General features: G+C 45.7%; 1 protein-coding gene across 4 annotated transcripts in view; it reads left to right on the top strand.

The window, feature by feature from the left end:
• DIAPH1 (diaphanous related formin 1) overlaps nt 1–13,069 on the top strand; it is a 189,257-nt gene extending 176,188 nt beyond the window's left edge. For all 4 annotated transcript variants that reach the window (XM_084850935.1, XM_084850933.1, XM_084850931.1 and 1 more), the window contains one exon: nt 8,118–13,069. In XM_084850935.1, coding sequence (XP_084707061.1) covers nt 8,118–8,293 — 176 coding nt within the window. In that variant the 3' untranslated portion in view covers nt 8,294–13,069. The remainder of the gene's footprint in view (nt 1–8,117) is intronic.
• The last annotated feature ends 978 nt before the right edge of the window (nt 13,070–14,047 follow it).

The raw sequence follows: 14,047 nt of genomic DNA, 5'->3' as shown, positions 1-14,047 counted from the left end.
TCTGTACAAGAAGTCTACTTTTGTTTTCTGCTTTAGCCAACTATGACAGTTAATTTCCTGGTTCATGTGTGCTCAAAGCTATGAAATTAATGTGACCTAGCTCAGAAATATACCAACTAGTTCTCCAAAGCATATCTTTGTCTTTATTTTAAAGTCTACATAGCTAACATTGTGTGCGTGCATGTCCCGAGCTTTTGAGGCAGTCCTTCCTTATAAAGGTATTTGGAAGGTTTTTATAGCATCCTATCACTGCAGCAGAGTAAATGCATATAAATTGAATTAGCTCTGATCTTTGACTCTGCTTTTGCTGAAAAGCAGCTGTCTCTATTCAGTGATGCCGACAGCTTCTTGCTTGGATGTAAAGGAATGAAAAGCAGATAGGCCTCTGTGTGCTCCGCTGAAGAGCTTAAACAGCTATTGTTGGGGAAGCCAGCAGGGAGATTGTTCCCGCTAGTTCATTAAGAAAAGCATGCCAGCCACTGCAGTCTGCAGGATGCTGAGCGCGCAGTAGCCTTGTGTCTGTCCCCTTGCAGCTTGTCTCTGCAATTACCTGCTGTTGTGGTTTCAGCCTAATGATTCAGATGGCCTTCTAATTTTGACTACTCATCCCTGCTGCAGCCTTGGCATCATTCAAACCATCTGCTGCTGTGGTGATGAAGTTCAGATCATAAGGAAATGAACCAATGATGCATTTCCCCTGGCCTGGCTCCCTTTATGTAGTCTCCATACATTGGGATCCATGCCCCAGCAGCAGGGGGCAGGGGTATGCCTCAGCAGGCCTGGGTGAGGGGGCCACATTGGCCCTTCCACATCCATAAATAAGTGTAAAGCTCCAGTGTTTGACCTGCTGGCTTTTTGTCTTAATGGGAAGCTTGCTCTCCCTAGCAGTAGGAAGAACTATCCCCTTAATAAAGATTGGGCCACCTTCCGTCAGTTGGTTTGCATTATTCCATTTCATCCCAGCCTCAGAATTTGCAGCTGTTTACTTAGTTGTACTGCTATACCACCATAAATGTGTCCCCGGCTGCTTTTCTGGAAGTGCAGAAAACTGGGGATTGGGCCACCACAAGGGCTTCAGGATTCCTAGCGTTGCAAGCCTGTTTGGCTAGCATTCCTTCTTGTAGGTCAGCCTTTCCCAACCTGGTGCCCTCCCAGAATCCCCCAGCCAGCCCCCCCACCCAAGCTTGGCTGGGGGGATTCTGGGAGTTGTAGTCCAACATGTCTGGAGGGCACCAGGGTAGGGAAGGCTTGACGCTCAACAGGAACCCTGCCCTGGCCAGCTTCTCAAAACATTCTGCCAGGATCATCATTACCTTTGAGCAATGAAACTCAGACTTCAGCAGGGGTTTTGGAGATAAGTTTTTGCGTGTCTGTGTGCAAGAGGAAAACTTATACCCAGGAGAGAGAGCCACATGGATATTACAGGTGGCAACCCACATATGGGAAGTACTGATTGTGTCTAGTGTAGGAATTTAGTACAAATAAGGTGTCAACAGCTGGGCAGCCTAATCCAAAACAGCTAGATTAGCTTCCAACCCACAGCAGATGAAAGCAGGGAGTTGAACAGTTAAAAATGGGTTGGTTCCCTTTCAGGTTCATCAGTATTTTCCAGTCTCAGTTCTGGCTTAGGCATAGATAGATAGGTACATAGATACATAGACAGATCTGGTAAGCAGTTCAACTCCTTTAACCCATTTGAACTACCACAGGTAATTCCATGCAGATTCATGTCAGTTTATTTTTTTAAACATACTTGTCCTCTCTAATATCACATTCTACAGACTCTGTCATATTTGACTGCTAAGGTGACAGGATGAACATCCACCAGAAAATGTTTTTGCTGCTGACATGTATAACAGGAATAGCTAATGGGACTTTGCTAATTATTACCATATTTAGATGGTCTCTTTTTCTCTCCTAGTTGTGAAGTATATGTTTCCTTAAAAGAATCAAGGACGAAGTTAGTACATTTGTGGCCAATTCTTGCACACTTTGAAAAGTAGCTCGAAGTCATCACTTGAACTAGCTGGGTATTTTTGATGTAAAAGCTAGTGTCACCCAGTTCATAACCTGAAGTATGAGGCTTCAGAAGCTCCAGATTTGTCCATGTTTTAGACCTAGTTCTCACTAAGGTGGATGGTAAACCTGTGTCTGGGTTGTGCCACTTCATACAGCAGGTGGGCGCTCCTGTGATGAAATTCTCCTCCATGTATATATATTTTTTACAGTCCTTGTACTCATTCATATGAGCCTGCACACCCTGCAGCCTGAAGTGGTAAAGCCTGGATACAGGTTTACCACCACACTGCAAACTAAGCTTTAGTTAGAGCTCTTTCCAGTTTTGGATATGCATGAGCTGATCATTTTGGTCCCATGTAATGGCTGGCTTTGTTCTAGGGGGGAAAATGGCTTAGTCACCTGCTTTATGTGCTTGCTTTGGCTGTCACTCTAGCATAAGCTTATGCTATTGTTAGTGCAAGACACTAACTTTCCCCCCTCCCTCATATTTATGGAAATGTTAGGGGCCAGTTGACTGCAAAAGCTTGAACCGATGAGATGCACAAGAGGCCATCTCACCTGTCACGCCTTAAGGGCCAAACCCCCAGTTTAAATAGACATGAAGCTCCAAGGGCTCTGGCATAAGGAAAAACGGGTTCCTCGTTCCTGCAGTCTTTTGCTCGGGAGCAGTTACTACTCCTGAGTATTCTCAGCAAGTAATCTGATGGGCACCTCTTTTATTTCCTCGCAGCAAACTCTCTCCCATCCCTTGGTGAGGTGGAGGAGGACACGCCTGAGCGGGTAACCCATGGGCATGTTCATGTTCCTTTCTCCCCCTCCCCTCCATTTGTGTGTGACTTTCTCATGTGCTGCAGACAGGTAACTTTGGAAGAGGAGATTGACATTCATGCAGCCTCAGATTCTGGGCTCCACACTCATCCCAGAACTGACTGCAGTGGGCCTTCCTCACAGGTAACTTGAGTTACAATTGACTCTCTTCACTTTCTCCTCTGAAGCATGAACTCCCTGCTTCGGAGTGATATATATTGTTTGGGTCCCCAGCAGGTAAACCTTCCTTGTACTGTTTGGCCTTCTGAGGCTTTTTTCTTGCTGTTCTTCTCCTCGGTCACCTCTCTCCTTGCTGGCATGTGCAGTGTTCCCAGCTCCAGTACTGCAGTGATCCATCATCCAGGCAATGCAGCCAGCTGTCTGTGTCCTCTTTTTTTATTGCTTCAGATATTTATGGCTCTGTGCCTCGTCACCCCACAAGCTCTGTTGCAGAAAACATTTCTCAAGTTTGTCCTCCAAGAGTAGGTGTGGAGTTGTGGTCAGCCAAAGATGTGTGCAGATGAGCAAGCTACCAGAGAATGTTTGTGTGGGAAGATGGTTCCTAATTTGGGACAATAGCTAATTAGCCACAAAGGTTTGGGGGAAAGGACTTACCTGCAGACTGTGCTGGTTAGGATTCAGCCTCGATCACTCCCTTCAGGAAAGCTATTAGAGTGCTAACAAGCACAGCTCACTAGTATGAGCCAAGTAACCACCAAACCACGTATTGCATGCAGTTCTGTCCAACTTTTCCTTGACTCTTTCTTTGGGTGCTTCCAAGCAGATGGTTCCTAGTGCTTGTAATCAAGGGGGGTTGTGCAGCTATTCTGACTTGCCCTCCTTAATGGATTTTTGGTGGTAAGAAAAAAAAAGTAGAAGAAACGGTGGGAGAACATGGGAGGGTGACAAGTGGAAGATTACCTCATCTGGACCCTTCCTAAAATTTGGGAATTAGGATGATTGCTTCACAAAACCCTTGTCTGGAAGCACCCCTTTAATGCAGGGATGGGGAACCATTTTTGGCTTGGGGAACTAATTGGCCCCAGGCCAGGATGTCAAAGGTCGCATGCCAGCAGTGGGTAGGGCCACCACCCAAAATGGGCAAAGCCACTGCTGGCATGCACCCCCCCCCGATATTTTCTCATAAACATTATGTGTGTACCCACCCCATTCCCTCTCGCGCACACACTACTCTCTTGCCCACACACCCTGTTCATTCATTCATTCTCTCTCTCACATGCACACACACACACACACTCGCACAGCCTTTCCAGCTCCTCAGAGACTCCCTTTCTCAGCACTGAGCAGGGAAAAGGGCTTAGCAAACTGGAGATAAGCCCCTTCCCCGCTCAGTGCTGGGGCCTGGGAAAGGGCTTATCTCCATTCAGCTGCTGATCAGAGATAAGAGCTTTTGCCTTGGGAGATGGGCCTGGCCTGGGAAAGAAGCTAACAGGCCATATGGGGAACCCCTGTGGGCCGTATCCAGCCCACAGATCGGAGGTTCCCCAAGCTTGCTTTAATGAAAAATTTCCCCATGTCCTTCCTTTGCCCCTAATTGCAGCCACCATCAGCTGCTTTTCATAAAAGCTGGAAGGCACTGGGGGAAAGCTGCATGGAATTCCATGTAATGTGTGTAGCTTGGCCCTAAGCTGAAGCCTGGAAGAAAGTCTACAGATGAGAGCACAGTAGTAGGGAGTGGTCCTGCAGTATATCCGGCAGACAAGCTCACAGGGGATTTGAGGAGCAGGGCTTGTCCCCTTTAGATGGTGCTCCATGGAATGGTCAGTGCTGGTGAAATAAGCAAATATTTTGAGAGGTAAATTTTGAGAGGCTAAGAACTTGTACTGCTTGGAATGTTTCTTGAGGCGGGTGTGTGTGTGTGACTTCAATAGCCAGATGTTTAGGAGCAGTTCTGTATCACAACATAGTGCGTGCAGCGTGCAGGAGAGAAATGCCTTGCAGAAATGGGTTCCTGGAAGAGTCCAGTAGGGCAAGTATTGGCAAGTGATGGAGGGCATTTCATATTTTGAGTTGCTGTTCTTGTGCCCACCACGTATGCCCTTTGTATGCTATTGAAGGTCTGTTCCTGATGCTAAAAAAAACTCCTCCTGTCAGTCATGCCAGAAATATGCCCACTTTCTGTCTGGTGAACTGAATTCTCCAGGGAACTACAGCATCTCAAGTGAGCAGCCACAGCTCCTGTTTTATTCTCCTATGTTTCTCCTAACCTCCGCATTCTTCTCTCCAAGCACAGTTGGTTTCTCTAAACTTCTGTTCGTGAGCAGCTTTGTATGCATGGTCATATGGTGCAATGCCGTAACATTGAAAGTTTTGTATATTGCATGAGTTCTGATCCATGTACTGTATGCGTGCATGCTTTTAGCAGATACATCTGTGCAAGATATAAGAGATAGACATGTTTGCAGACAGCTTTAGCACTAGAAAGGTTAAATATCTTTGCATGAAAGTGATGTAAGCCCTCCTCTCTTTGCATGCCCCAATCTGTGGTGATTTTCTATCATGGGAACTCTTAGTAGGCCAAAAGTGACCACTTCAACAGGCTAAGGTTCCCCATGCTGTGTAAAGTTTGTGTTCTGGATAATTTCCAGCATTAAGAGGTATCTTCACAGCCTAACAAATGTTCCCACTTGGGCATTATACCAATAACTTGACTGCTTGTACTTCTCCTTTGCAACTGGAAGGCAGTGTTGATTTCTTGTGTCTGTGTGTAATGAGTGCAGGCATGGAACCATCTGATGGAGTATTTTCTGGAGCACAGTATTCTCCTAGTCAAGACTGTAGGTGATATAGGGGTAGAGACTGCTGACCCAAACCTCTTAGGGTTCAGCCTTCATGGCAACACATAACAGAGATATAGACTAGCAGAGACAATAGTATAGGTGTATGGTCCAAAAGGACCAGAGAGTTTATTGACATTCTCAATGAACTGGGATGTGAAGATAAGAGTTCAGAATTACCCATATTGCTACCCTGGCAGACATCCACTACTCTGTACAGTCAATACCAAATCATGCATCTTTCAAAGCATGTGCCTCGGGTGTGTCTGCTTAAACAGATAATTGTGTCTCCTCCCATAAGTAGTGTGTTACAAGGAACTGCCCTGCCAGGTCGCCCATGTTACATAGAACTTGGTGCGTAAATCATGATTAACTGAAGTGTTTGTGTGTCCATGTGACATAAGCATTAACTGAAAAGCTTCAGCTCTGAATCAGAGTTGTTTTACTGTGATAGCCACTTTTGCTGAATTAGTTTGATGTAGCCCTTAGCTTTCAGCTATACTGTCCTTTTTCGGTTATGCAACCTTTGATACAACAAATCTATATTAATTCTGGTCCATAACGCTACAGTCCTTTCTCCAATACATGGTGCCAAGAGTGTTGGGTTCTTTGAGGGTTGCATCTGTGCTTGCTTGCTTTCCAGGCGAGTAATTCTAACACATGGAAGCATTTGTGTGCGCAGATCTACATAGTTTTACCAGTGCACTGTCTGTAGAAGTGTACTCACTGGCTGTGTTCAAATGTACTATGTTTTTTCATTACAGGAATGGGACTGTAATAAAGCCTCCGGTTCACACACTCCCCTCTCTTCCTCCATCATGGCCACAAGGAGATCAGAGGCTTTTTTTTTTGGATGAACCACAGTTAAACATTAACATCCAGACCCTGAACTGTGGTTAATCTTACCTTAACTTGAAACAAGCCAGCTTCATAAACCAAGGTTTGACGTTGGTTTGTTTTTGTAAACAGACATACAAATTATTGCAGGCCAGTTTGGGGGTAGGGGAGAGAGAGAGTGCATCCTTTCTGTTCATCCTCTGTAGATTGTCCACCTTGAGAAAGAGCAAATAGAATCTTGGGACAATTTCTTTATTCCTCGCCAGCTTCTTGTCTGGCCATTTCCTCTTCTACTTCACTATGTGTATTATCCTATATTATCCTCAAACTAGCTGTGACCCTTGTATAAGGTTGCAGCATCTCAGAATCATATTTTTGACGGATATGTTTTATGTATCTTCATTGATTTTGGGAATCGTGGAAACCCATGATTCCAAAGAGCAACATTGTGGAAATAAAAAAACTTGGCAAATCCTACCACAGGTACCCTTGGATTAAAGGGGTCCTGACTCTAAGCTCCCCTGAATCAGCCCACTGTGTCCATGACTCACAGTCTCCAAGCCAAATTGTCTGCTTTCCAGGATGAGACCTTGTTGGCCTGGTGTATATTTTGCAGTAGCTCTGGTGTTGCCCACCACACTCATTCTCACGCATGCGCATGCACCCTCTATTCTTGTGCAGCTCGACCCAATCACTGGTTTATCAATTGCTGCTTCAAATGGGAAAAGTAGAAATTTCCTAGGATCTGTTAGGCAGGAAACAGTTTTGCCTCCAGGCTCTAAAAATGGGGCTCTGTGGTTCCTGCCATAGAAGCCCCATTCCTAGTCCATCCCTGGAGTCTTTCCCTAGGAAGCAGGCTGGAGCCTTTGAGGACTGCTTCCGAGGACACTCTGGGACAGTCTAGGAACAAGACTTCTATGACTGGAATCATAGAGCCTATTTCTAGACAATTTTTCTCTCTCTTTTTTGAATGCAACTACAATTTTTTCTCACTGGCAGATGCTGGGAACCTGCCAGACAGTACTTGGGGTCCGCCTGTGGCCCAGGAAACATATTTTTCCACCTCTGCTGTACACAATGACCCAGTCTGGAAGTTACGACTAACCATGAGTTGTTTAAACCACGGGTAGTTGTGAATAAGCAGGAGCAAGCATGCATGCTGGTTCCCCCCTGCACATCTGCTGCCGCTGCAAGACAACTCGGGGACACCCCGTTCCTGGGTTGTTCCTCGTGACATCCGAACCCGTAACTCTGGGTTGTTGGGGGATGTTCTGAGTTGTTTGTTCCCCAACAACCCAAAGTTCCAAGCTTGGGTTATAAGTCTAATAGAAATCTAATTTCTGCTCTGCTTTGCCTTTGTGGAAATGCTGCCCTTTTGAAGGCTCCACATACCCCCAAATCACAGCTTTTGCTGTGTCTCTCTACAATAAGGTTTTCTTATAAGTTGCCCTTATCCTTTGCCAATCCATTGCTGTTGGTTGCTCCTCCTATTTACAGATTGGAAGGATCATTTGATAGAGATTGGCTCGTGTATTACCCACCAGATTTTGACACTTCCTGTCCCTGCTTCCCCTGAGCAACACATACCAAAGGGCAGCAGCTTGCTCTGGAATCTCTTTGATGTCTCACCTTTTTTTGTTTCTCTCCCCATCCCAGCAAACAGAAAAGTTGGCTGTGCTGTCACCTCACTGCTAGCCTCGGAGCTGACCAGGGAAGATGCCTTAGGTGGAAGCAAGGCAAGCAAAGTGCTAAAAAAGGATGAGGATGGAGAAGCCTCTGCTGGAGAACTTCCTGATGAAACCACCAAGGAGGCAAGCAGTCGCCAAAACTAGAGCTGAGTGCCAGGCTAGGACTAAAGCCTTTGGCATGAGATACATTTACAGAGGAATCAAAACAACACTGAGTCACTTTGCAGTCTTTTTAATTATTATTTTATTTTTCCTGGGCATGGGATGAAGAGACGATAATGTAATCACTTCTGCCTTGCCCCCTCGAGGGCTCTTTTGCAACATCTTTGAGCCTTCTGCTATCCTCTATGTCTCATCTTGAATCTTGCCTTTTCAAAATCAAAGCTACAAAGCTTTTTGCTGAGCATGCACCATGCTTGGAGCAAAGGTGAGTGATGCTGCCACGTTAATTTCCTCACCTGCAGGCAGGGTGGGAGTACTGTCTCAAGAGGGGACAGCACCGGAGGGGAGGCTGAGGGGCAGAACCCTGGCCTGCCCACACATCTCCCTGCACTGGTGTTGCCAAAGCAGGAAGGCAACGAGCTGCCTTAACCAGGGCTGTTGCATTTTGGCAGTCTGGCCCATCAGCATATCTCAAGGGCCCCTCCCTTTTCTTAAAAGACTCCCCTCCAGCAGCGCTGGAGGTAATAGCTGGTCCCATCAGCACTGTTCCCATGGGAGGAGGCCTATCGGGCATCTTAGCTGGATTTGTGTTTCCTCAACTACTGTGCTGTGCAGCATCTCCTTTTCTCACTTGCTGCCTAATGCTGGAAGAAAATGTCTCTTGGATCACTGTGTCATTGTGGTGGCAGGACTCTGCCCCAGCATGATGGGGAATCTTCTCCTTCCTTGCTCTTTGCATTGAGATGATTTTGCTGCTCTGCTGTGCTGCTATTTCTGTCTTTTTATATGAACTCTTCCTGCCACTGTCAAAGTGATAATAATGGTGACCTTTTCAGAAAAAAAGTGTGGATGGTTCTTTGGTAACTGGCTGTAGGGGCAGCATGCTGTGTCTACCTCTGCATGCTTGTGAGCCAAGAGGAATAAAGTGTGTGCTTCTGCATTGCTCAGCCTCAGGGAGGGATGTCCTTCCCTCCCCACATCTGAGTAAAAGTGCTTTCTGCAGCCCCAAAGGAATGATTCCAGGGCTGTGGTTCTCTGCAGTATATTCATGCAGGACTCGCTACCAGAAGAATCCGTACATTTAGTGTTTTGTAGCAAAATCCCTTGTGTAACTGTAGCACAAGGTTTGAAAGCTGCTGCTTAGGCCTCAAGACAAATAAGGCCTGCTTGTTTGGGCGGCTGTGGTGCCATGCAGATCAACATATCCTAGTCTCCATGTAATGGCAGAAGAGGGGTGGCGTCACCCAAAGTGAAAGATCAATTTGCAAATGTATCTATTTTTCTACCAGATTTTGTTCTTAAAAGGAAATTTAGTGAAGGTAAAGTTACAATATCTGATATATATGCATGCTCATGGAATTCCTTCTTTGACTGTTGCACCCCCCCCCCTCCAATATCATTCCCCTCACTCAGGGGACAGGCAGAGGCAGCCCTTTCCCTGTCCCCAGTAGGCTTTCTCTCCTAAGACCTCCTTGCAACACTTCATGAGACACCTTACTAGAAACTTCTCAAATCACAGAAGTCCTGAAACCTCCCCATCAGTTACATGGACTAGCAACAGAATCCCGGCCTCATATCCACTATCTGCAGCCATTTCAAATTCCTTGGCCCCTTTCATGTATGAATGTCCAGCACTAGTATTATCTGTTGGGATTAATACACACGTTAGAATATCCAAAATGGGTTGTTCTCAACATTCACATGGGAATGCTGACAATCTCAGATGAATGTTGTGAATGTCTGAAAACTCATGAGATACACCAGTGGGTGGCGGCAGTCCCTTAAATGTGATTGTCAGTATTCACGTGTCTATATCCAAAAACTGGGGAAAGGTGTTTTGTACAGTTTTGTACATGCATACAATTAATCTGTGATTTTCCGCATTGTTGACATGCAGAAAGTTTTAAACATTGAAGTTAATGTTTAAAATATCATACATATATAAAAGCTTCAAATATCTTGGACACAAGATGCATATGCTGGAGCAATGCAAAGCAGGAGAGGTGGGCCTGTCCTGATTTTTCAGGCCCACCTCCACTGTTCTTCAGAGCTCCATCCCCCCTTTTTTTTTCTTTATGCTGAATGACGAATTCAGGGCCCAAGATCCAAAGAAGCATCCATGCAAATAGTTTGGCATGCTCAGGGAGGAGTTGGACTTGAGTTTCTAGAACACCATCCTCTTCTTCCTCATTTGCCAGCTGAAATATGAGTTTTGAAAGTGAAAGGAATTCTTCAAAAGTAGTTTGCAATAATGCACAGAAGGCCCTTAAATTAAAAAAGAAAGAAAAAGAAAACCAGTCCAACAAGGTGAATGGTTTTGAGTTACTAACTCCTTGGATCCTGGGCAGAGTTACTAGCACTGTCACAGTGAGGCCAAAGAAAACTGACAAAGAAGAACTTCCCTTCCATCGTTGCCCCAACATTGTGGGGAGTCAGAGCTTTTCACCCCCATCCTCTTGCTGAATAAGAACCCAGTGCTGAGGAGAGAAGGCACCCTCCTTTGTTTGGCATATTCCAGGCTGTTCTGTACAAAGAAATAGGCGGAGGATAGGAAGTGCCTTCTCCTCTGGGACTGTCAATAAGATATGTTTATTGACATATCTTATGTCAGAATTTACCATTCTGTACCAGGATGGGAAACCTTTTTCAGTCCAGGGGCTGCATTGTTTTCTCTGTAACCTTGCAGGGGCCACATGCCAGCAATTAGTGTGGCCAAAACCAAAAGTGGGCATGGCCAAAGCTACATTCTCTATCTCCCCCCTCCATCTCCCCCCTCTTCTCTCTCTTACTCATATCTCCCCTTTTCTCCCTCCCTTCTCTTTCTCACCTTATCTCTCCTCTCTCACCACACATACACAGCATATACTCCCTTTCTCTCTCTCTCTCTCTCTGACTGTATTTCCTCTCTGCACTAAGAGGGGTGCTCCATTCTCCGTGCACAGAGAGGAATTCAAGTTTGCTGGCAGTCCATCCTGGATCAGCTTGCTGTGTTTCCTCTCTGGATAGAGTCTATACTGACCACATAAAGAAACTGTCATGTCATAGCATGCATTTTAATGCCCATAATGCCAATTACATATAACGAATGGTGTTGAATTGCCATCTTACTGATAAATGTGGAAAGCTTATTGAAAAGGAGGGATGGGAAATAGTAGTGCACATTCCAGTGGTGCCCTTCAGCAGTCTTGAGTCCCGTTTAAGTCAGATGGGAAGTTGCACAGAAAGAAGAGTAAAGGGGAAAGCAAAGGAATGCCTCATTGGCACCAAACAGCAATTTGCTAAATGACTGTGCTGGAGAAGAAATGCATGAGTGTGACAACTCACTGCATGCAATATTCCTGCCTCCCTCATCACAAATCATCATAAATTGGTTACCCATCCTCTACACACCCCAATAACGTGGCACACTTCAGGAATAGCCATGAGTGTGCCCCCTTCATCTGTGCTGCAGCCGACACCTCACAGACTTGGCCCCTACCCCTGCTTCTGGCCTCAGTGGGGCAAATACCAAATTTGCCCCCACTCACCTAAATGTATTCTTCAGTTTCTTCACTAGAAGGCAATTGCTAGTTTCACTCCTATGGAAAAACATAGGAGGCTATATTCGACTCAGCAAAATTGGATCGTTGCGTGAGATGTTTGACTGAAAGTGTAGCAGGTCAGGTGAGGGAAGGTTTGTCCTTCACCAACATGTCGCCACTCACAGCCATAGAAATAAACAGCTACCGGCACTCGTATGGAAGAGATAAACAGCTGCATTTGAAGCTGATGTGGTGAGAGGAATCTAGTGCTGAAGGCCTCTTCCTTCATCGATGCGCTGAGTGCGAAGGCAGCAGCATCAAAACTAATGCAGACAAAAACTGGCATTGGTGGAGATGGACCTAGCAGGATGCAGAGAAAGGCCAAGAGAACTGTAGCCTCACCTCTGCCTCTCTCTTTTTCACTGCCCTCCTTCCTCCAGCTGTAGTAGGATAACAAACAGAGGGTTGTGACCAAGACCCATAGGCTCTTATGCATGTAGACACCAACCAGTGGCTTATACTGGCCTGGTGTAAGAGAGCCTCATCCTTCAGTAGGGACAGCTGGACAGGCCTAGGTCTGCATGGCGATTGTTCTCCTTCCACGGTTTGCTTCGGTGTGTGCAGAGCCATATGGCTGGACCTGCCATCTCTACACTTAAAATCTAGGGTGGGCATCTGCTCTACATCAGTCTAACCACAGTCCCACAGTTTGCCCACAATTTGCCCCACAGAGTCTTCCCCACCCCTTTTCAAAGCTATAAGGCTGCCTTTTTTAAGGGTGCTCAGGAAAAAGCAAAGCAATAGGATGCTTCCCAACATGGAGGGGTAATTTTGTTTGCTGCTGACCACTTCTTGAAGGGGAGTGGGTGAAGTGTTTCCTGTATGACAACTCTGAAACTGCATCTAGGCCCTTTCAGATCATCGGGGCGGAAGGGTCCTATGTCACTCTCACATCTTCTCCCCCAAGCCAATGGTGTGCCACTGGGAACTTTGAAACTTTTATTTCTATTGTAGTTTTGTTATATTTCATAAGAGCAAAAGTTATAATTCATAGTGTATTAGTTCCCCTCCCTCAAAGCAAAGTTGTGACACTGGGATCTTTGCAACTTTTATTTTTAATGGAATTTTGTTAAGTTATATTTCATAAGCATAAAAATTATAATTGATAGTGTATCGGATGTTTTGCGGGGGTGTAATCTATTTTGTTCAAAATTGTGAATTAAAAAATTATTTGCTTTCCCATGTCCTGTTTATTTCAGTTCATAATATGGCAGAGCCATCTGTAAAGGTAATTCTTGGGAAGAAGGAGCCCCAAAGATCCAATGTACACATGAGCATAAGAAGTACACTTTTATTAAGGGTGTTCAGACAAATTATCTTGTTTATCCATCCACATGAGCTGCCAACACACTTGGCGGCCACAGACCCCGTTTGCACATTTGGTGTATGTGAGAAGATGCCCTATGAACATAATGGGGTATATGTGTACCTCCCTCCTCCAATCCTGAGTGGCCCAGAATATGAGCTCTTGTGGATGCTGTGCATGTTGCTGGAGGTGTGGCTACCAGGGGCAACTCAGCTCTCCTGCTCAATGGATGTGAGTTATCTGTGTGAACAACCATACTGAGCCTGCCCATAGGTCCATCTAGCCCAGGGGTGGGTGGGGCCAAAGTATGGACACACACAGCGCAAACCACCTTGGGTGACATTAGCCTCCTTGAATGTCATTTTTGATAGAAAAGCAGGGTATAAGTCAAATAAACATATATAAACCTCGTGCCAGATGAGCAGCAAGGAAGACTGGGGTAGCATCCCGGTGCTTTCCCTGCTGCTCAGCTGTTTCCCAGTCTTGTTGCACAAATTGCTAGTCTCGTTCCCCTGGAAGCTAGTCCAATTCACCTCAAGAAGAGAGTCACACTCAGGCTGGGTCCAACTTCATTTTATTGTTTGCAAACAGTTCGACAGAGGAGCTCAGTGCTCAAAGCAAAGTTGACCCCAGGCAACACCCACACTACACTTTCATTGTTTCAGCTTGCATTCCTTAGCCAGCGTGTTGTTTCTGATGGGTTGCTACAAGCTTACCTAACTACCTTATATGGGGCTGCTATTCAGTCTAAGGCATGCGCAGCTCTCGAGGTGCTGCTTGTTGTTCAAGGCACACACAATGGCTTTATGTTACATTTTTACCACAATTCCACCCTCAAGATGCTTCCTA

This window comes from Heloderma suspectum, chromosome 4, assembly GCF_057233095.1.
Source record: "Heloderma suspectum isolate Gila_16-S chromosome 4, 16-S_ref, whole genome shotgun sequence".
Taxonomy (NCBI): Eukaryota; Metazoa; Chordata; class Lepidosauria; order Squamata; family Helodermatidae; genus Heloderma; species Heloderma suspectum.
Note: the sequence above shows the minus strand (reverse complement) of the source record. Positions and strands in the feature narration are given on the sequence as shown.